Genomic DNA, 23,951 nt, shown 5'->3' on the forward strand with positions numbered 1-23,951 from the left:
ATCTTTTCCAAATCCTTTTTGGTAGGAAACATCTGTAACATCATGCAAACCTTACTCAGAATTTTACAATAAGTATAGCGTCTTGTATTTGAGCCAAATACAAATATTGATAAAGTCTCCCTGGAATGGCATATTTTTTCTGAGAACAAATTTTGATGAGTTAACCATTAACCTCAATGCAATCAAAATTTAAGAATGAAAAGATATCTGTATCAGTAAAGACCCTAATTAAACAAAAGGCACTAGAATTATGATGAAACCTAAAGAGGATTAATTTCAACCAAATGTGTTCACAGTTTTACAATATTCTGAAGAATTTTGGAGGAGCTGCAATAATTCTATTATAATATTTTGGTGGATGGACAATCCCCATCTCTTCTTCTGCCTAAAAGAAATAAAGAATTTACATTGATTAACAAAATTGTTTCTGCTGTTTTAGCTAAGTAGAACCATCTCACAATTCATATAAGCTAGAAGTGAGATTGATGAAGATATCTTCGCTGCAGGGAATTGTGAGACCACCCATTGGATGATCAAATCCAAATTCTTCCTCAGCTTTACTTAGCAATTCTTGAAATGAAGGTTGGTTCAAAAATGATATAGGAATTACAAAGCGCCTCCTTTCACTCTCTCCAACATATATTGCAATATAGCCTTTTGGGACATTTATAGATGTTGAAGCTACTTGCTTTCCAAATGAGTTTGATCGTCGGAGAATGTGCTTAGCATGCATAATACCAAGCAAACGAATGGCCATTGACTACTGCTGAGAAAAATGATAGAGTTCACAATAGAAAAGGGAGAAGGATGTAAGGATTTAATATCAGAGGATGTGAGCACTTGTCTTGGTTTTTGATGTTATGCTTTCATGTATATATAGATGAATGGTGAGTGACAATTTCTGTTTTGTGGATTGTAGAATAAGTGGTGTAGAGGAAATATTGGCTGCGGTTATGTGAGAGAGATAAGCATTTGAAGGATCACATGAACCTGTCTTCCAACTCATTATCAAGAAGTTGGTTGTGATTGAGACCTTTTATTTTATGAATAAGTTATATGCCCAAGTATTTCAAGGACAACAAGCAGCAGCAAGGGGACCTCATCAAGATGAAAGATATGTGGATTGGATAAAACTCTGAACTACCAGCTGACCTCTTTCGATGGGGGACAGGTTTAGACATATATGTTGATTTTTTCTTGACAATAATTGGAACAAAAATAATTCTCTTGTATGATGGGGCCTCTGGGCAAAAAATTAGCTATTGTTAAGATATCTTCAGAAGAAATTTTGATGACTTAATTTTAAACCTTAATGCAATCTAAATTATAGAAAAGAAAAGGAAAGCAATAAAATTTATCTGCATTAGTTAAGAAACTAGTTTTCTCCAACGGAATATAAGACATTCATTTATGTTATAAAATTGAGAGTGAAATTTTCAACAGTAAGAAACATGAGAATCCACAGATACGTACATGGATCATCATGGCTTAAGATGAGGAACAGAAGCATACTAACATGTCCTCAACATTACTCACAAACTTTTTTGGCGCCTAAGTACACTGACTTCCAGGACAAACCCCATGAAGAGCAGATGAAGTATGTCCTACAAGTAGTTCAACTGCAACCCACCCCATATGAAGGACTATACATGGCATTGTAAGAGATGAGATTATTGCAAGCAACTGGTACCAAAATCATCAGTAGACAAGTTATTTTAGGTGCTATCAACTGGCAAAACAGATTTTGGCCTTTTTCTCCCTTGTTTCCTTGACCTTTGTTCTGGTCGCATTGTCAAAGATTCAAAGTAAAAAAGTGTAACAACCATAGCCTTATGAGATTTTGGTACATATGATCAACTGATCATACACTGTAAGACTTAAAATTACTAGGATCCCTTCTTTATCAAAATTGCATATCTAAATATAATCTGACGCATTATTTAATATTTCCTAGATTGATATCATACTTCTCGAAGTCAATCTTCTAAAAAAAATAAACATTGGAAATGAAACAGAAACAGAAAGGATAAATGGTTAAATACATTTGGTTCCTCTTACTTAGTGTAGATGAACTTGCAAAATGGAAATCAACTATAAAAGAGGCGAAAATGGCCATGTGATTAATATTAGAATGTTGTATATGAGCAAATCTATATAAAGAAGGGATTATATGAGCACATCTATATATGAGCACATCTACTTAATTGCATCATTTTAAGAAGGGTTTGAGAGTAACATTTATAAGCCTTATCTACTATTTTCATTAATCATTTAACAAAAAAATAAATTGTCAATTTTTTTTTATGCATTGCGTGGGTTTGCAGCTTGTGGTTATTGGAAACCAAGCCTTCCTTCAATTGTTAGCCTCTGGTAGACTTGACTGGAAGTATCACTTTTCATGGAAAACGATGCAAAAAAAAAAAAAAAAAAAAAAAAAAATTAAAAAAGGGACTAGAAATATCATAAAAATGAAAGAAGATAAATTTCAACCAAAATGTGTTCACAGTTTAACATTTTTCTTAAAAATGTGGGAGGAACTGTAATAATTATATTTGTAAAATTCTTAGTGGATAGAAAATAGCCATCTCTTCTTCTGCCTAAAATAAATAAATAACAAATATTTACAAAATTTTTTCTATTGCTTTATCTTAGTGGCACCATATCACAAGTCATATAATTGAGAAGTGACATTGATGAAGAGGTCTTCGCTGCAGGGAATTGTAAGGCCACCCATTGGATGATCAAATCCAAATTCTTCCTCAGCTCTTCTTAGCAATTCTTGAAATGAAGGCTGATTCAAAAATGAAATAGGAATTACAAACCGCCTCCTTTCACTCTGTCCAACATATATTGCAATGTAGCCTTTTGGAACATCTATAGATGTTGAAGCTACTTGCTTTCCAAACGAGTTTGATCGTCGTAGAATGTGCTTAGCATGCATAACACCGAGCAAACGAATGGCCATGGATATCTGGATATATAATATTGCCAAGAAAAATGGTCAAGTACACAAAAGAAAAGGGAGAAGAAAGTAATGATTTTGATATCAAAGGATGTGATGACTTGTTTTGGATTTGGATGATATGTTTGCCTGTATATATAGATGAAGGTGTGTGTGTGAAAATTTATCTTTTGTGGAATGAGTGGTGTAGAGGAGAATTGGCTGGGGTTTGGCTAGAGGATAAGCATTTGAAGGATCACATGGACCTGTCTTCCAACAAATTGTCAAGAAATTGGTAGTGATTGAGACCCTATATTTGTTGGAATACAATATGCCCTAGCATTTCCAGGACAACAACCAGCTGCAAGGGGACCCCATTGATTTGAAAGGCACATGGATTGGAGTAAACACTGAACCACTGGCTGTCCTTTTGCAAAAGAAGGACAAGTTTAGACATATATGTCAATTATGTCTAGATAACAACATTTAATTGGAACCGGATTGAAAGTTCAAAAACGTGTACAAAAACACTTTTGAACGTTTAGACCCCCAAAACCAATTTAATCAACACAAGCAATATGTTAAACAACTAGTGTGCGGAAACTTAACATATGGTATAACATGGAATTGATTAAACAACTATCTAAGCCACAACAAAATAAACCACAGCAGATAATGTAAAGGCAGAGATAGAGAGGAAGGAAGATGCAAACACAGCGATAACACCAGATATGTTATCGAAGAGGAAACCGAAGACCTCGGCGAAAAACCTCTCCGCCGCCCTCCAAGCGGTAATCAATCCACTAGAAAATACAGTTGGGATACAAGGACAGCAATAGACCCTCCAAGCCTAATCTACCCAATGCACCTAAGCCCTCCAAGCTTCTTGCTCCAACGAGGTTGCGCCGAACCTTTTTCTTTTCTAGCTTTCCGGATTCCGCTACTACACCGTAGCATCAACCAATGAATATTGGCTCCTTCCTAACTGCTTCCCAGAACTCCAAACGTCTGTCTCACAGAGATGATAATGGTGAGAACCAGGTTTGGTATAATGGCCTCTCAAGGATTTGACAATGGAGAGGAAGAGAGTGAGGGATTTTGATGAGACTCTAAGGTAGAGATTGTGGGTGAAACAATCTGGTTTTTCTTTAGGGTTTCTCTCTCAAAATTCTCTCTGGAAGCTCTCTTTCAATCGTGGGTTAAAAGGGTATTTATACTGAAGTGGAGTGGAATGCGAAACGTCAGGTTTTTCCAAAACAGGGGTGGCTCGCGGCTTGACCTCGCGGCTTGACTAAGTCGCGAGTTCCAGTCGCGAGATAACCGTATGGCCAGTTGTCCTGTTTTGTCCTGTAGTGCTCCAGCTAGCATGACTGTTCATCTTCCAGCATGCTTGGCACGTGTGCAGATTCTGGCGGGTTGAAGCCGCGAGTCCAGCCGCGAGTCCCAGCCGCGACACTCTGTTTTCTTGCACACTCTTGAGCAATCTTCACACTATCTCACTCACTACCCTTACAACAATCCCACCTAAATACAGGGTTACTAAATGCTGAATTACAAGCAAATTTGGCACGGAATAAAGCCAATTAGATGGTTGAATAAATTCAACCTTACAATCTCCCCCTTTGGCTATTCCGTGACAAAACCCTAAAACAGACTCTAGACTTAACATGTGAGTTGGGAACAGTTGATCAAAACTCACTCACACCTAATTCTAGAAGCTGTGAAGCACTTGAATCATATGAACATAAACTCCTGAAACACAACAATACACCATGATCATTGTAAGCAGATAATTATAAATGCATATGAAACAGGCAAAAAGAGATCAAGCATAAGATGGAGTTAATGAACAAATGGCTTGATCAACCAAGTGAACACCACAAGGTAGTGATCACAGTGTTCATTCACACTTGGAATGAACACAAAGACATACAAGTTAACAAGCACAAGGCAAGACACTTGTATGCTCAACACTCAACCAATGCATAGCACACATGGCATATGCATCTAGGAACAATCCTACAAGGGCACAAGAGTGACAGTACATAAACCACAATGCAGAACATTTAGATTTAACATACTGATTTCAACATAGCATAAAGGCTGCACTTAAGCATGGTACATACCACAAGGCCTACAAACTATGCAGAAAACATAAACCCTCAAAGCTTACAAAAGCATATGGGTACAAACCAACAAATACCTGAATAACATCATCAAACATATATAAAAGTTTAAACCAAAAGTATATGAAATGAGTTAGGAACAGTTATACACCAAAACCCAGTGTATTAAAACTATAAAAACCATAAAAACACTAATTACTCCCCCTCAACAAATTACTCCCCCTTAAGAGCTGCTTTTCTGCTTCTCAATTATCAATGAACTTCTCCCCCTTTTTGACATGGAATGGCCAAAGGGTCACTTGTCATGCTGAGTTGTGAAGCTGTCAAGTGTAGCAGCCAAGACATCAATCTGGTCTTGCATGGCTCTCATCCTGTCAGAATGCTCATTCTGGACTGCCCTGATCCCATCAAGCCTTTCCAGAATGATCTGGAAAGCATCTGGAGGTGTGTCTGCAGAGGTTGAAGCTCTGTGTCTTTTGCCACTTCTCCTAGGTGTTGAAGTTGATGCAAGTCCAGTTGCTTCTGCTTCAGTCTCCATTGGAGCAGCCTCTCCTTCATCACCTTCATCTTCTTCTCCTGGAAGCCTGACACTTATCCTTTTGCAGGTGAGCTTGTTGATTGCAGAGGGTGTAGACATTGGACTGATGTCTTGAGGGATTGGAACTCCTTTACTCCTAAAAATCCTCATTAGCAAACTTGGAAAGATCAATTTAGGCCTAGAGGTTGTTCTAGTCTCATCCACAATGGTGTCATAAATGTGGGAACTGATGTCTATGAAGTTCTTTTCTTTTAGATCCATCAGAAAGACTGCTCTAGCACAGTTGATTGTAGTCAATTTCCTAATGGGATAGAGGTTAAACATCATGATTATGGTAAGGCACCTCATGTCCACTGGAAAGGCAGTGGTATTCAAACATTTTCCCTCTCTCTGCCCACCTATCCTTTGTTGAATAGTTTCAATGGACACACTCCTATCCTTGTAATTGATAAATTCTTCATCATCTAATCCTTCAAGCCCTAATGCATCATCTATGACATGAGCATCTAAGACAAACTCTTTACCCCTCACCCAGCAACTCAACTCATTGTCCTTTATCACAGCATTTGAGTAGAATTCTCTAATTAAGGGTTCACACACAACAGGGAAACCACCCAAAAGCTTTTCCCATCCCCTTCCTTCAAAACAACTGGGAATAAAAGTTTGCCTTAAATCTTCCAAATCCACAAATCTTTCTTGAATGATTCCTGCATTCAAGAAGTTATCCTTGTATCTCTCAAAATGGTGAACTGACCTAAACAATCTAGGATCCATCTTAAGTCTTTTGTCAGCCTTCTTCGCAGTAGATTTCTTCTTCTGAGGTGAAGGAGCCATCTGTGAACACTCAGAAAAGGCCACAACAACATATAGCAACATATGTGCAGAGCCAGTCAGAACCATGTAGTAAACAGAGAGAGATATCAACCAAACAAATGTATTTCAAACACTTAAACAACAAGCAATTTAGTTCAAACATATGGATAACCCAAGCCTAGGATAGGAAACACATGAACAACATGATGAAACTATCCTGAAGGCAGTTGAATGACATTGAGGCAGATTATGGAAAAATGATATGACATACAAACAATATAATGAGCCTAACAGAATCTTCCCACAGATTAACAGTCTAAGACATGCAAATCTAGCAAAGGAAAAACTCACAACCTCAAACAGAACCAATAGTAACATCTCAACAACTCAAAGTTCAGATTGAAATGAAAGGAATACTTAGCTAAGCACAAGAGCAATAGGAAAATGACTATCATTAGCACAACCTATATCAATAGCATCCACACGCTAAGCAAGAACAAAGAGCAGAGACCGAACCACAAACCCATTTCAAAAACACAATCAAATGCGAAAAATCAAGGGTAAAAGCACAAATTCAAGTAGAAAAGAGTGAAAATCAGAAAACCCATACCTGTAACTCGACGATTTTGGGCGGTAAGAATGCAACACAAGAGATTGGAAAAGGGAGCACGGAGTGTTTGGGAGGGAGAGTGTTTAGAGAGAAGATGAACAGTCACAAAAATTCGAGGGAAAAACTGAAAAAGTTTAAAAACTGCTCCTGTTTCTGCAAAACACGCGATTTTCGCGACTGGTTCAAGTCGCCACACAGTCGCCAGCTCAAGCCGCCAAAACAGTCAAGAGGAAAATTTTGAAAAATTTTTCTAAGTGTTTTTCGCGACTGGAAGGTATACCCGCGAGTGAGTCGCGAGCTGAGCCGCGAAAATCTCTGAGTGAATCTCGCGACTGGACCTTCCACTCGCGAACAAGTCGCCAAAACTGACCAGCGAAGATGCGACTGAGGCTCGCGACTTGACACACCCGCGACTGAGCCGCCAAAACAGGGCAAAAACTGTATTTTTGAAATTTTCAGATTTTTCAGCAAAACACTTTCCAAAAACACCTAAAACACTCAAAAATCTTTTTGTGCTTGAATTAACAAAGATTGAGCATGTGAAAACACATTTTATCAAGTACAATCACACAAATGAATATGGCATTTATCGAACATAAACTTGTGTGTTGTGTGTGGATAACAACAATGAGATAGTCCTTTGTCTAGTGTGAAGCTTCAATGATCAATTCAACCAAGGCATACACAATTAGTACTAGATCATGTGACCAATCTCAATTATAGAAATATGAATATATGACTTCCCACACAACTTGATAACATAACTTGGAGCTTTTCATTTGACTCCACTTTCAGCCATAACATTTGATCTTTTGAGGCAATCATCTCTCATTGTGAGAGGTATAGACAACATTTTTCTTTGAAGAACAGGCCTTTGGCCTTTTTGAAAGAAATTTCTCTTTTAATATAAGGTCGCTTACCCTTTTTCCTAGTCAAATACTAGAATGTGCGACAGGCTTTTGCAGCTCAATATCTCTTTTCATTTGGAGATTTACATTTAGTGAGCTCTTTTTAGCAAAAAAAAATAAAAAATGGGAAGAGATATAGACACAAGTCTATGCATGTTTCAAGATCAACATAACCATTCACTAATTATTCATGACAAGTTTGAAGATCTATTTACAACAATCACATAGATTTCAAGATTTTTCCCATGGTGATATGAGTGCATGAAGACAAGCAATGCTCGAAAATGCACAAAGCCATTAGCACAAAGGTACAAGGCAAAACGAGTCTTAAGACAAAACTCAACAAAGTCGATCAAGCTTTTTGATTTTCAAATTTTCTATGTAATTTTTGGATTTTTGACTCAAGAAACAAAAAGATTGATAAAACACAATTAAGAAATATTCACAAACAAACACCCAAAAAAAAAAACAACAAGCATACTAAACAAACATAGTCACAAAGCATAGGAAGTATTAATGCATGGACATGTTGTAATGCTTATGCATGAGTACCCTTTTTCACCCACACGACACTTGCGTTTGGGGTGATTTCCTTAGAGGATTGGGTACGGGAGTTAGGGCTTTCAAACCTTCGTGAGAAGCTTTCCAAGCAGTTGGTGAATGCACCAATCATCTTCATCACGTTCACCATTCCGGGATCTCCATGTTGCTCTCTAGGTTGATCACCTGCCCAAGTTCTCCTATCAACTCTTGGTCCTCCTGACCTTTGAGGAGTTGCACTGTTCATTGCCCTCAGCTTTTGGCAATTTGGTCGAGTGTGCCCTTGAAGTCCGCAATAATGGCACACATACATTCCTCTAGGACCTCTTTGTGGTCGTGGACGTGACTTGGCACGAGACTCGGACCTGCCCATAGACTGATTCCGATGATTCAGCATCCGTTGGTCCACCACATTCTTCTTTTTCTCCACCTCGAGGTTCACACTCGTAGAGTCAGCTACAACTGGATCTTTGGACTTCACAAACTTCACTTCTTTAGTGACATTTCCAGTTGAGCTACTTCCTCCGGTATATCCCAGTCCGGATTTATCTGAGAAGCTCTTTTGAGATGATATAACATCATCAAGCTTCTTGGTGGTGACCCTCTCTATTTTTGCATTTGCTTGAACAACCTCATTCTCAAGGAATCTCACTTTAGTGTAGGCTTCGGACAGCTCACCATTAAGAGTTTCAATCTCGCATTTGGCCTCCCTATACCGGATTAGGAGACTTTTGTAGTCCTCCTCAGCCTTCTTCATCTTTCTCACAGCAGCCTTGGCTACCCTTGTGTATTCACCTGATTTTTCCAAAAGTGAGTTGTAATTTTCTTGAAGAGTTGCTGTGCTTTCTTCTTCTTCAGCTTCAGATTCTTCAGCAATTCCTAGTGAGTCATCCTCACTATGTTCTCCAAGGTCTTGAACAAGCAAATTCAATTCATCCGAAGACTCAACATGAGCAATAGTCATGAAAGCTGAGTAGTTCCCTTCTCCATCACAGCTCTCTTCAGATTCTGAGTCGGACGAGTCTGAATCACTCAAGGTCGTGGCATACACCTTGCCTTTTGATTTCAAATAGTTAGGACATTCCTTCTTGAAGTGTCCATGCCCGTTGCATTCAAAACAAGTAACACCTTGTGTGGATTGGGATTCTTTTCCATCTTTCCTTTGGAAATCCCTCTTCTCCCTTCCAGAATTTTGGAATTTTCTCTTATCATCAAATTTTCCATTGTTTTTGAATTTCAAAAACTTCTTGAAATTTTTAACAAGATAGGCTACATCCTTGTCAACCATATCTTCTCCTGACGAGCCTTGATCTTCCACCTTCTCATTAACAGTCTTTAGAGCAATGGATTTACCCTTCCGTTGATTTGGCAACGACATTTCATAGGTCTGTAGAGAACCAACCAGCTCCTGCACCTTGATGTCGTCAAGATCCTTGCTCTCTTCAATGGCTGTCACTTTGGCACGGAAGCTTTCCGGCAATGATCGGAGGATCTTCCTGACAATCTTAGAGTCCTCCATCTTCTCCCCCAAGTTAAACTTACTGACAACCACTTCATTTAACTTCCCATAGAACGAGTCGAAAGACTCATCCTCACTCATCTTGAGCTCCTCAAACCGAGTGGTCAGCATTTGTAACTTGGTATCTTTCACCTTCTTCGTGCCTTCATAAGTTGTTTCCAGAATCTCCCATGCATCTTTGGCAATAATAATGTGAGAAATCCTGTGAAATTCATCTGGAGACACACCACAGAAAATAGCATTTAGTGCTTTACTGTTAGCATTAGATGCAGTAAGTGCTGCCTTATCCCATGTGGATTTGGCTGCTTCAGGTTTGGTCCAACCCATCTCAACAGCATCCCACACGGATTCATCAATAGAGCATAAAAAGGCTCTCATACGAACCTTCCAAAATGCATAATTACTTCCATCAAAATATGGAGGTGCATTAAGGGATTGAGACCTATCCATCTCAAAAGAAAGGGAGTCAAGGATCACACAATGGTAATAAAACCAAACAGATGTGTACCCGCTCTGATACCAATTGAAAGTTCAAAAACGTGTACAAAAACACTTTTGAACGTTTAGACCCCCAAAACCAATTTAATCAACACAAGCAATATGTTAAACAACTAGTGTGCGGAAACTTAACATATGGTATAACATGGAATTGATTAAACAACTATCTAAGCCACAACAAAATAAACCACAGCAGATAATGTAAAGGCAGAGATAGAGAGGAAGGAAGATGCAAACACAGCGATAACACCAGATATGTTATCGAAGAGGAAACCGAAGACCTCGGCGAAAAACCTCTCCGCCGCCCTCCAAGCGGTAATCAATCCACTAGAAAATACAGTTGGGATACAAGGACAGCAATAGACCCTCCAAGCCTAATCTACCCAATGCACCTAAGCCCTCCAAGCTTCTTGCTCCAACGAGGTTGCGCCGAACCTTTTTCTTTTCTAGCTTTCCGGATTCCGCTACTACACCGTAGCATCAACCAATGAATATTGGCTCCTTCCTAACTGCTTCCCAGAACTCCAAACGTCTGTCTCACAGAGATGATAATGGTGAGAACCAGGTTTGGTATAATGGCCTCTCAAGGATTTGACAATGGAGAGGAAGAGAGTGAGGGATTTTGATGAGACTCTAAGGTAGAGATTGTGGGTGAAACAATCTGGTTTTTCTTTAGGGTTTCTCTCTCAAAATTCTCTCTGGAAGCTCTCTTTCAATCGTGGGTTAAAAGGGTATTTATACTGAAGTGGAGTGGAATGCGAAACGTCAGGTTTTTCCAAAACAGGGGTGGCTCGCGGCTTGACCTCGCGGCTTGACTAAGTCGCGAGTTCCAGTCGCGAGATAACCGTATGGCCAGTTGTCCTGTTTTGTCCTGTAGTGCTCCAGCTAGCATGACTGTTCATCTTCCAGCATGCTTGGCACGTGTGCAGATTCTGGCGGGTTGAAGCCGCGAGTCCAGCCGCGAGTCCCAGCCGCGACACTCTGTTTTCTTGCACACTCTTGAGCAATCTTCACACTATCTCACTCACTACCCTTACAACAATCCCACCTAAATACAGGGTTACTAAATGCTGAATTACAAGCAAATTTGGCACGGAATAAAGCCAATTAGATGGTTGAATAAATTCAACCTTACACGGATTAATCTCTTGTATGATGGGTCTTTTAGACAAGCAATTAGCTATAATTATGATCTCTTCCAAATTAATCCTTTTTGGTAGGGAACTGTAGTAACATCATGCAAATCTTACTCATAACTTTTCCATAAATGTGCGTTTGGCATCATTTTGTTTAGCTTTTTGTTAAACGTGTGCTAACGTATACTTGTACTTTCAAAAGGTGAGGTTTTAAAAAACTGTACATAATAGCTAAAAATTGATGCGAAACACACTAGGTTTAGCTTCGTGCATTTGAGGCAAATAAAATTTTTGATAAAGCTTCCCTGACATAGTATATTCTTCACAGAACAAATTTTGATGAGTTAACCATTAACCTCAATGCAATCAAAATATCAGAAAGAAAAGATATTTGTATCAGTAAAGACCCTGATTTTCGCCAATAGAGTATTTAGACATTCATTTATGTTTAAAAATGAAAGTGTTATTTACAATAGTAAGAAACATGAGAATATCTGAAGATTTGTACTTGGATCATCATGGCTTAAGTTGAGGAAGAAAAAAGTACTAAATAAAATGTCCTCAATCTAACTCACTGACTTTTTGGTGCCTTATTACAATGACTTCCAAAAGACAAACCCCCCGTGAAGATCATATGAAGTATGTCCTACAAGTAGTTCAACTGCCATTGCATATATGGCCATTGCATAAAAGAGAAATGTATAGGTGTCCAGTGGCGAAGCCAAGAAATTTTCTTAGGAGGGGCCGGTAAATACATTTTTGTATAATTTTTAGATTAATTATCAAATGTAAAAGATTATTAACGGAAAATTTCAAAAGCTAGGGGGGGGGGGGGGGGGGGGTGGCAGGCCCCCCTTAGCTCCACCTATGTATAGGTCCATATGGCTATTGAAAACTAAGCCTTGCTAGAATTTTTAGCCTTTGGTAGACTTGACCTGAACTTTTAAATGTAAATGATTGTTTCACAGAATGTGAAGTAAAGGAGCTAATACACATCCATAAATAAATGATAAATATTATGCACATTTGCTTGCAGCTGAAATTGAATCTGCATATTTTTTCGTGATTACTTGTACTGCATTGCCATCAAATGGAAGCAGATTTTGCAGAAAGAAAAAATAATTTTGTATGAAATATTTGCACAGAAATTTTTGATATGATTCCCAACTTTCATAACCATTAAAAAAAAAAGGAATTTTACAATGAGTTATGAAATAATCTAATACTCTTCAAAATTGAACAGACAGATTTTTGGGTTAAGAATGTTGAAAAGTTTATGTTTTCAATACTCAGTATCATGTCTTTCATTTCTCTCCTGAGGTATCCAAAACACAAGTTGATCACTGAAGGATTCTCTGCATGAGGTTCTGTGAGAACCACCCATTGGATGAAGTTGGAACCATGAAGCACCTCCTTTGTGTGTTTCCAAGTTGAGCCATCCACATCTGCTTCTGCTTGGCTGAATAGTCCATGGCAAGTTGATATATTCTTAAGATACAGCAGTGCTGTTCTCAAGTGGGTTTAAACATGCATGCCATCTAATTCTTCTCTGAAAGGAGGCATAAATGTGTGTGAATCCATAAATCTGTCCTGCTGATTGATCTCAGCGTAATGAATCATGATCCATTTAAGCGAGAAGTGAGATCCATGAAGACATCTTCTCCATAGGGAATTGTTAGACCACCCATTGGATGATCAAATCCAAATTCGTCCTCAACTTTACTAAGCAACTTCTGGAATGAAGGCTCATTCAGGTATGATATAGGTAGAATAAATCGCTTCTTCTGTTCCTTTCCAACATAGACTGCAAAGTAACCTTTTGGAACTTTCTTGGCCGTAAAAGCTGCTTCTTTACTACTCAGAACAGACCTGCGGAGAATCTGCTTAACTTGCATGATGGCAGGAACTCGGATAGCCATTTATATATTAACACTTAGGAAAAGGTTGAAGCTCACAAATGAGTTGGGAGGAAAAAATGCAGGTAAATATTTGCTGGTGGGGAATAAGAGGACCTGATTTGGCTATGGAATAAGCTTTGTGTGTATTTATAGATGAAAACGTGTGTGGGAAAACTCTAAAATGTGAGTGGTGTCAGTTGTGAGGAATTTGGGTGTATATTAGTGAGAGACAGTCATATGAAGGATCACATGGTTTTGTCTTCCAACTGATCATCAAGAACTTGTCCTGATTCAAATTGTACTTTATAGAAGACTTATGCCTAACCATTTCAACAGGGAGCACAACCTACAAGGCCCCCCCCCCCTTGAATATAAGAGATGTGGATAAGAGAAACCTTCTGTTGAGTTAATTGGCCAACCTCTTGTTACTTGTTAGATTATGAAACCTTAACTTACTCAGGGTTTCATTTCTTTAGAATAGGAGATGTAAATTCATCATTTCATGCACTGGATAATTTAAAAAACTATTGTGTGATCGTTTCCTCAAAGATCAAATACCTTCTGAGTTAGCTTGAATAACCACAATTCGAACATTGGGGAAAAAATTCAGTGAAACATTAAAATGAAAATAAAACACCAAACTGTAAAAACTTGAAAAGCAGCAGCTACCTGCCAGAGTTTTCACAATATGCAAGAAGAGAACTGCATTTAATATGATTTCCAAAATTAAAACCACTAGAATTTGTCGGTCTTTAAGTACATTAATGTGAAATGTATCTATTATGTGGCCATCAATGTCAACTGGAAACAGTGTTAAGGGGAAATGTACTACTGGGGGGACCATTAAAGGACATTTGTCAAGAGGGGTCATATGATTTTGCCTTCCTCAAGGTCTTGTTAATTTCATGCTCTGACCTGTTTGCTTTGATTCATCAATATTAACCTCTCAAATACTGAGCAAGCAACAGAGGCCCACATTGTCCACTTATATTTTCATCACAAACTGATTGCCACTTCATGTGATGATGTTGCTTAATGCATAGAGGGGAAGTATTGTGATTATATGACCAGGACCTTAATCTGAAAGGGAGATAAATTGAAGTGGGGGCACCAAACCACCTAGCATGTGATGATGTTCTATGCTGCTAACATCTCAACCCAACTTGACCAGAACAACCAAATTCAGCAAGCCATGTCTCTGATAAAGAAAAATTTTCATTCTGTTTGGGCAAAACAAATTTCTATTGGTTCGACCATTACCAGCTAGCCATAATGATCAATTTATTGACCATCTCTATTATGCTTAGTGTTGGCTGCCTAGGATGTAGAATTGTAATGATCTGATTAAATGCTAAGTGATAATAGACTTATTTCATCATAATTTCTAAGGTACAACTCACCAATCAAAAACCATGGCTCATATAACTAACAAAGTTCTACACCAGCATGCAAAGGCCAATTATCCATTGTGGGTCATTCAATTCTGTTCCTCCAAAACAAGTTCTAATAAACCCACTAGATCCAATAAAATGGGAATGTTCCAAAGTGGCAGAGAAAAGTATTAAGAATCTTATGGAAAAATAATGCTCATATTTTGTTTAATAATATAATGGGGAAAGAAAGAAAGGAAGGAAGCAGCAATATTGTTTTGATATATATATTCTTGAATAGAGAAGTCTAAATTCGGTACAGAGCATCATATCCATGGTTGTGACCATCCTGATTATACTTGGTATTCATGGCTGGACAATGTACATGACCATCATTTCTATCTGTACTTAACAACAATTTAAACTGTGAAATCAGCCTCCTCAAGTCCCAAGCAGTGATAATTTGAAGGACATTTCAAATTGGTCATCATTAAAAATATTTGGCTCATCATATTTTAGATTGTCTATAAGAACATATGGAGATTACATAGCTTTTGTTTTGTTCTAATTATATACTTCATGAAACATGCCATCAAATTAATTGTTAAGACTAGCTATATACATCTTTACCTTCTTCACACCCCCCCCCCCCCCCCCCAAAAAAAAAAAAAATTTCAGTTAACAATATAAAAGTCTCAAAATTTGAAATTAAGAAAATTGGGATTAACTTTAGTAGAGCCAAGACCCATGGTGAGGCTGAGAGGGAGTATCTGACTGGCAGTTCAATGGTGGTCACAGGCTGAGATGGCCAAGAGTTGGACCAAAGTGGACCAAAATAGATCAAAGTAGACCTTATGGACGAAGAGGACCGAAATGGGCCGAAGTGGTCCGAAATGGACTGAATAAACTGAAGTGGACCAAAAAGACTGGAATTAACCGAAGTAGACTAAGTGGACTGAGTAGACCAAATGGGCCGAAGTGGATGAAAGTGGACCGAATGGACCGGAACTGACTGAAGTGGACCGAATGGATCAAAATGGTTTGAAATGTGATACTAACTTAATAGGAGTGTAGCAATAACAAATGCTATGGTTTAGATTTTAGATGTTATATAAATATATTTCTCATTTGCATTCCATGATTATTTTTCTAGTTTTTAGCAATCCTCAATTTGTTAGTTTTTTTTTTTTTTTTTTTTAAATCTTTGTACTTTGATTGTCCTATATGGGCTCTCCTATTGAATCATTTCATTCCCTCTAATTTTTATTTAGATATAAGATGTGTGACATTCAGAAATCAAATAAATGGAACATGTCACATTTCCAACCAAAAATGGAAGGGATTTGGAGGAATCAATTGAACATGATAATTTTTATATTATTTTAGAGTATCATGCATAGTATGAATACAATACATACACACACAAAATTTAATCATATCATTTTGTATTTGGCCCCTTAAATACAAATTCCTGGCTCTACTACTAGCAACAGGTAAGATGAAATTGAAAAGCATAGTTACATTATGAAGGTAAAAGATAAAAAAGGAAAACAAGTAAAGCTTTTAGGGGAAAAATCAAGAAAGCAATGGTTATGCTGAAGTGCTGAACAGCTTTACCAAATTATATATATATATATATATATATATATATATATATATATATATATATCAGTTTCAGCTGATCATATCAGTCAGAATGACTTCCATATGTTTTTTCAAATCTATCTTAAAGTCCTGTTTCTCATTCGACAAACCAAACCTAGGATGGCTAGGACACAAACTACATATGGTTATTGAAGAACTCAGTAATCAACTTTTTATGATTATTGAAGTGAGCCTTCTTGAAAGAGAAAAAAATAATTATGGAAAGCAAGAAAAAAAAAACCTATTTGATATATTTGCATGGGAAGTTCTGACTTCTGAATTTCATATAGAACATGCAAAATTTACAATGAAATGAAGGAATCTTCAAGTATGGACTCTGGACAACAAAACTCCTTGAAAGTTCAAAAACGTGTACAAAAACACTTTTGAACGTTTAGACCCCCAAAAACCAACTTAACCAACCCAAGCAATATGTCAAACAACTAGTGTGCGGAAACTTAACATATGCTATAATATGGAATTGATTAAACAACTATCTAAGCCACAACAAAATAAACCACAGCAGATAATATAAAGGCAGAGATAGAGAGGAAGGAAGATGCAAACACAGAGATAACACCAGATATGTTATCGAAGAGGAAACCGAAGACCTCGGCGAAAAACCTCTCCGCCACCCTCCAAGCGGTAATCAATCCACTAGAAAATACAGTTGGGATACAAGGACAGCAATAGACCCTCCAAGCCTAATCTACCCAATGCACCTAAGCCCTCCAAGCTTCTTGCTCCAACGAGGTTGCGCCGAACCTTTTTCTTTTCTAGCTTTCCGGATTCCGCTACTACACCGTAGCATCAACCAATGAATATTGGCTCCTTCCTAACTGCTTCCCAGAACTCCAAACGTCTGTCTCACAGAGATGATAATGGTGAGAACCAGGTTTGGTATAATGCCTCTCAAGGATTTGACAATGGAGAGGAAGAGAGTGAGGGATTTTGATGAGACTCTAAGGTAGAGATTGTGGGTGAAACAATCTGGTTTTTCTTTAGGGTTTCTCTCTCAAAATTCTCTCTGGAAGCTCTCTTTCAATCGTGGGTTAAAAGGGTATTTATACTGGAGTGAAGAGGAATGCGAAACGTTAGGTTTTTCCAAAACAGGGGTCGCTCGCGGCTTGACCTCGCGGCTTGACTAAGTCGCGAGTTCCAGTCGCGAGTTAACCGTATGGCCAGTTGTCCTGTTTTGTCCTGTAGTGCTCCAGCTAGCATGACTGTTCATCTTCCAGCATGCTTGGCACGTGTGCATCTTCTGGCGGGTTGAAGCCGCGAGTCCAGCCGCGAGTCCCAGCCGCGACACTCTGTTTTCTTGCACACTCTTGAGCAATCTTCACACTATCTCACTCACTACCCTTACAACAATCCCACCTAAATACAGGGTTACTAAATGCTGAATTACAAGCAAATTTGGCACGGAATAAAGCCAATTAGATGGTTGAATAAATTCAACCTTACAATCTCCCCCTTTGGCTATTCCGTGACAAAACCCTAAAACAGACTCTAGACTTAACATGTGAGTTGGGAACAGTTGATCAAAACTCACTCACACCTAACTCTAGAAGCTGTGAAGCACTTGAATCATATGAACATAAACTCCTGAAACACAACAATACACCATGATCATTGTAAGCAGAAAATTATAAATGCATATGAAACAGGCAATATGAGATCAAGCATAAGATGGAGTTAATAAACAAACCATGGCTTGATCAACCAAGTGAACACCACAAGGTAGTGATCACAGTGCTCATTCACACTTGGAATGAACACAAGGACATACAAGTTAACAAGCACAAGGCAAGACACTTGTATGCTCAACACTCAACCAATGCATAGCACACAAGGCATATGCATCTAGGAACAATCCTACAAGGGCACAAGAGTGACAGTACAACAATCACAATGCAGAACATTTAGATTAAGGTACTGATTTCAACATAGCATAAAGGCTGCACTTAAGCATGGTACATACCATAAAGCCTACAAACTATGCATAAAACAATAACCCTAAAAGCTTACAAAAGCATATGGGTACAAACCACAAAATACTGAATATAAACTTAAACAATATAAATTAAAAGTGCTTAAAATTTCTCCCCTTTAAAGTGATGAGAAGCTGTGATGCACTTGGAACATATATACTTGTAACCTGAAACACTTGCACAAAACACATTAGACCCTCAAGGTAAAGCAAGTAATAAAGAACAAGTATAATATAACAAGTATAGAAATGGCTATAATGATCACATAGCAAAGCAAATGATCATCTGAACATGCATTCAATGAAGCATAATAGCATAGGGATATATGCATGTCCAAAGCACAAACATGATGTAGTGAGAACAACAAAGCATAACTCAAAGCACCATAAAGCCAACAAGAAAACAAATAGAACAAGGTTTTCTAGTTAACACAATGTCTTCTCCCCCTTGGTATATGCATCTCCCCTATGGAAAATATCTCCCCCTACAGATGTGCATGAGAAATAGAATTTCTCCCCCTAAGGATGTGCACAAGAGTCATATAGAAATGACAAAATACTCCGAAACATTCTCTAGAGTATACTCTCCCCCTTTTTGTCAGGAATAGACAAAGGGTCAAGAAGAAACGAGGGCAAGATATGAAGGTATGAACAATGATAATGATGCATGAGGGGTGCAAGATGAATGAGAAAATGAAGCTCAAACCTAAGACAAAGTAACATGCTACAAAGCATAAGGTAACCATGACATGCTAGGATGAAGAAATAAGGTAAAGACCAATGCATGACAAGGGTAGCAAAGGTGTGTGCAAGAGGTGGCTAAGTGCAATGCATGACCAATGCATGAAAAATGCACATGTGGGGCAAAGTGTGCAAAATACACAACTAATGAACCAAACATGTTCCTAATGAGGAAACATGAGAAACCCCAAAGTTTGGTACTCATCGGAGTCCAAACAAGCGAGAAAATGTCTAAGAGGCATTTTATCAAACACCTAGCATGCACACTATGAACAATAATGTGAAACAATGCATGAACATCATGAAAACCACCCTTAATACATGTTCTTTCTGCCAGAAGGGGCTAACATCCAATGCATATCAACAAAAGAAACCAATCCCATAAAGAAATTTGACAAAAAAATAAGTTTTCCCAACCCCAATGATGAAAATCCCAACCAAGAGCACAAAACTCTCCAAAACATAATCTAAGGATCAAAATCAATGAAAAGAGTTTATAATTACCTTAGAGATGTTAATGGATTGAAAAACCATTCAAATTGGTTGGGTTTTGATGTAAAAATATTGAAAGAGGGGTTTTAGAGAGGATGGGAGAGGTTTAAAACAAGTTTCCCACGAAAAAGCTCTTTAAAAAGCTGATTCTGGGCGACTCGCGACTGGCGAGTCGCGAGCCAAGTCGCGAGTGAGCCGCGAAACCTCTCTGTCTGAACTCGCGGCTTAGACTCGCGGCTTGCAAGCCGCCAAACCGACCAGCCAAAACTGGCAGCTTGCTGGCAGCTCACGCGACCAGCCAAAATGAGTGGCCAAAAAATCTGACACTTGTTTTTCAAACCAGAACATGTTTAAACATTGAAAAACAAAGTAAGCACTAAACATAAACACAAAAAGTGATAAAAATCACTTCCAAAAACATATAAAATGATCAAAAATATTTTTGAATTGAACCATATATGATTGAGCACACACACACATCACATTTAGACAAGTACAATCTAACAAATGAATGAGACATTCATTGAACATTAGGCATGTGTGTTGTGTGTGTGTATCAAATGTGGAATAGTCCTTAGTCTAGAGTGAAGTTTCAATGATCAATTCAATCAAGTCATACACAACTAGTGCTAAGTCAAGTGGTCTATCTCAATTATAGAAATGAACATATATGACCTCCCACAAGAAAATGATTACATAAGATTGAAGCTTTTCATTTGGCTTCTTACAATTCATATCATTTGATCATTTTGAATCAATACAACTCATTTTGAGCAATACATCTCATTTTTGAGATTGATGCCTGAAATTTTTGATATTTCAATTTGATGAACAAGCCTTTGGCTTTTTGGGCATCATACATTTTCATATAAGTCGCTTTCCCTTTTTCCTAGTCGAATACTAGTATGTGCGACGGCTTTTGCAGCTCATTATCTCTTTTCATTTTGAGATTTACATTTATTGAGCTCTTTAAGCAATAAAGATAAAAGAGTGGGAAGAGATATAAGCACAAGTCTACGCATGTATCAAAACCAACATGACTATTGACAAATCATTCATGACAAGCTTGAAGATCGATTTACAACAATCACACAAAGATGTCAAGATTTTTCCCACAAAGATATAAGTGCAAAAATAACAAGCTAAGCTCGAAAATGCACAAAGCCATTTGTACAAAGGTACAAGGCCAAACTCACATGTGATATGTGCTCAAACATATACGATCAAACTTTTTGAATTTTTCACTTTTTATGTGGTTTTGGATTTTTACTCACACAAAAATAGAAACATAAAAGTAAGATAAAAAATGAAACAATGCATACAAATAAATGCAAGATGCACAAAATGCATGAAGATATGACATTTAATGCATGAAGGGTCCTACAAGGATCGAAAGAATTAGATCAAGGACCAAAAGAGCAAAAGCTCAACCATAGGAACCCTTCCTCATCCAAACGGAACGATTGTTTGGAATGAGTGTCTCAAGAGAAGCGAGACGAGGGTTGGAAGAATGAGAACCGGAGATGCACATAGTCAAGGAGTTAAGAGCATTAAACATTTTCTTTAACAACATGCTATTTTCACTCAAATCCAGTTTACTCTTTTTAGCACAACTTCCAAAAAGCTCAAGTTTCTCTTTTCTTTTGATTCTCTTAAGAGCTTGAAACTTAGAGCAATGAGGTCTTAGATGACCAAAGGCACCACAATGGTGACAAATAATGTGTTTAGGTCCACCAGGCTTTTTGGGAATGGATCTATCAACATGGTTTTGTTCCCTCTTCAACTTATGACATTGAGGTCTTATATGACCAATCACACCACAATGGTGGCAAGTTGGAACAAACTTAGATCCATCCAAAGCCTTAGGTTGAGACCTAAACGAAGGCTTTGACTTAACAGCCTTTCTCTCCACCTTTTGATTTCTTTTATGTGGAGGAATGTACACCGATTTGTCCTTTAAGGTAGAACACACACTAGGCACAAAATCGGGTACCACAACATGATTGCAACAAACATTATCATCCTTTTTAACAATAGGTTCAGCAATCAAACACTTGGCATGCATCTTAAGAGATTCATTTTCACATTTAAGATCATCAACAAGTTTGTTAGACAAAACAAGTTTAGCATCCAAGTCCATATTCAAACATTCAAACTCTTTCAGCTTTTCAAGAGAAATTTCAGCAAGTTTTTTATATTTCTCAACCAATTTGTTGGATTCATTGAGCTTAGCAATCAAATCATCCTTTTCACAAAATAACTTGCTCAAATTCTTTTGAAACTTCTTAGCATTTTTCTTGAAGAGTTTGCCAACAACACCCATAGATTCAAATAACATGTCATCACACTTACGAGGATTAACACTCATAGAGGCATTTTCACAAACACGTGGCATGTTACATTCATCACCAACCAAATCATGCAAAGAGTCATACAAAGCACAATCCATGGCAAATAAACACAAGGGGTCAAGGATCACACTTAGGTATTTAAACCACAACAAGTGTACCTGCTCTGATACCAATTGAAAGTTCAAAAACGTGTACAAAAACACTTTTGAACGTTTAGACCCCCAAAAACCAACTTAACCAACCCAAGCAATATGTCAAACAACTAGTGTGCGGAAACTTAACATATGCTATAATATGGAATTGATTAAACAACTATCTAAGCCACAACAAAATAAACCACAGCAGATAATATAAAGGCAGAGATAGAGAGGAAGGAAGATGCAAACACAGAGATAACACCAGATATGTTATCGAAGAGGAAACCGAAGACCTCGGCGAAAAACCTCTCCGCCACCCTCCAAGCGGTAATCAATCCACTAGAAAATACAGTTGGGATACAAGGACAGCAATAGACCCTCCAAGCCTAATCTACCCAATGCACCTAAGCCCTCCAAGCTTCTTGCTCCAACGAGGTTGCGCCGAACCTTTTTCTTTTCTAGCTTTCCGGATTCCGCTACTACACCGTAGCATCAACCAATGAATATTGGCTCCTTCCTAACTGCTTCCCAGAACTCCAAACGTCTGTCTCACAGAGATGATAATGGTGAGAACCAGGTTTGGTATAATGCCTCTCAAGGATTTGACAATGGAGAGGAAGAGAGTGAGGGATTTTGATGAGACTCTAAGGTAGAGATTGTGGGTGAAACAATCTGGTTTTTCTTTAGGGTTTCTCTCTCAAAATTCTCTCTGGAAGCTCTCTTTCAATCGTGGGTTAAAAGGGTATTTATACTGGAGTGAAGAGGAATGCGAAACGTCAGGTTTTTCCAAAACAGGGGTCGCTCGCGGCTTGACCTCGCGGCTTGACTAAGTCGCGAGTTCCAGTCGCGAGTTAACCGTATGGCCAGTTGTCCTGTTTTGTCCTGTAGTGCTCCAGCTAGCATGACTGTTCATCTTCCAGCATGCTTGGCACGTGTGCATCTTCTGGCGGGTTGAAGCCGCGAGTCCACCCGCGAGTCCCAGCCGCGACACTCTGTTTTCTTGCACACTCTTGAGTAATCTTCACACTATCTCACTCACTACCCTTACAATAATCCCACCTAAATACAGGGTTACTAAATGCTGAATTACAAGCAAATTTGGCACGGAATAAAGCCAATTAGATGGTTGAATAAATTCAACCTTACACTCCTCCTTTTGGTTTCTCCAATGTGAACAGAGAGGTGGCCTTTTAATATATGTAACCTCGTGAGGCATCTGCACACATTGGGGAATACGGTTAGGCTGAATGAGAATAATCTTGGCAAATGAGTGGCGAAAAAAATTAAGGTACATCGAAATTATACTACTATGGTCTATCTGCATATGTTGGATGTTACCCAAATAAGCCTCATGAGTCCTACAAATAATTTAAACTAATATCTTCTATGTGCACATGTTGGATGTTACCCAAATAGTCCCCATGTTTCCCAGTCCTACTAATTAAAACAAAATATTAAAAGGGGAAACCCAAAAATCTTCCAAAAGGATTGATACTCAAGTACTAATGACTAAAACAAAAATAATAGGCCTGTTGGTCCATCTTGTTTAATTAGTCGCAAATGAAAGGGCAAAAGTGAGGAAAAGAAGATGAATTGAGTCTGCAAATTCATGGTGAAAGCTTGTAATGACATTTCCATCAAAGAGAAAATTATATGAGAAGAAAGAAAGATCTTCTATTTGATGTATTTTCATGGAAAG

The 23,951-nt window shown here is 38.1% G+C and overlaps 3 protein-coding genes across 3 annotated transcripts; all 3 read right to left on the bottom strand.

Moving 5' to 3' along the window:
• Window positions 1–248: 248 nt before the first annotated feature.
• LOC126706655 (auxin-responsive protein SAUR21-like) lies at window positions 249–908 on the bottom strand. The gene has a single exon (XM_050406190.1). The coding sequence runs from the start codon at window positions 755–757 to the stop codon at window positions 455–457; it is 303 nt and encodes a 100-aa protein (XP_050262147.1). The 5' UTR covers window positions 758–908; the 3' UTR covers window positions 249–454.
• A 1,550-nt stretch (window positions 909–2,458) lies between these two features.
• LOC126706654 (auxin-responsive protein SAUR21-like) lies at window positions 2,459–3,085 on the bottom strand. Its single transcript, XM_050406189.1, has one exon. The coding sequence runs from the start codon at window positions 2,963–2,965 to the stop codon at window positions 2,663–2,665; it is 303 nt and encodes a 100-aa protein (XP_050262146.1). The 5' UTR covers window positions 2,966–3,085; the 3' UTR covers window positions 2,459–2,662.
• A 9,731-nt stretch (window positions 3,086–12,816) lies between these two features.
• On the bottom strand, window positions 12,817–13,830 carry LOC126705974 (auxin-responsive protein SAUR21-like). The gene has a single exon (XM_050405212.1). The coding sequence runs from the start codon at window positions 13,546–13,548 to the stop codon at window positions 13,246–13,248; it is 303 nt and encodes a 100-aa protein (XP_050261169.1). The 5' UTR covers window positions 13,549–13,830; the 3' UTR covers window positions 12,817–13,245.
• Window positions 13,831–23,951: the final 10,121 nt, after the last annotated feature.

The sequence above is a fragment of the Quercus robur genome, chromosome 11, assembly GCF_932294415.1.
Source record: "Quercus robur chromosome 11, dhQueRobu3.1, whole genome shotgun sequence".
In the NCBI taxonomy this organism is placed as follows: Eukaryota; Viridiplantae; Streptophyta; class Magnoliopsida; order Fagales; family Fagaceae; genus Quercus; species Quercus robur.

Coding starts and splice junctions, on each gene's coding strand:
- LOC126705974 (XM_050405212.1), bottom strand. CDS start 13,548: ATGGCTATCCGAGTTCCTGCCATCATGCAAGTTAAGCAGATTCTCCGC.
- LOC126706654 (XM_050406189.1), bottom strand. CDS start 2,965: ATGGCCATTCGTTTGCTCGGTGTTATGCATGCTAAGCACATTCTACGA.
- LOC126706655 (XM_050406190.1), bottom strand. CDS start 757: ATGGCCATTCGTTTGCTTGGTATTATGCATGCTAAGCACATTCTCCGA.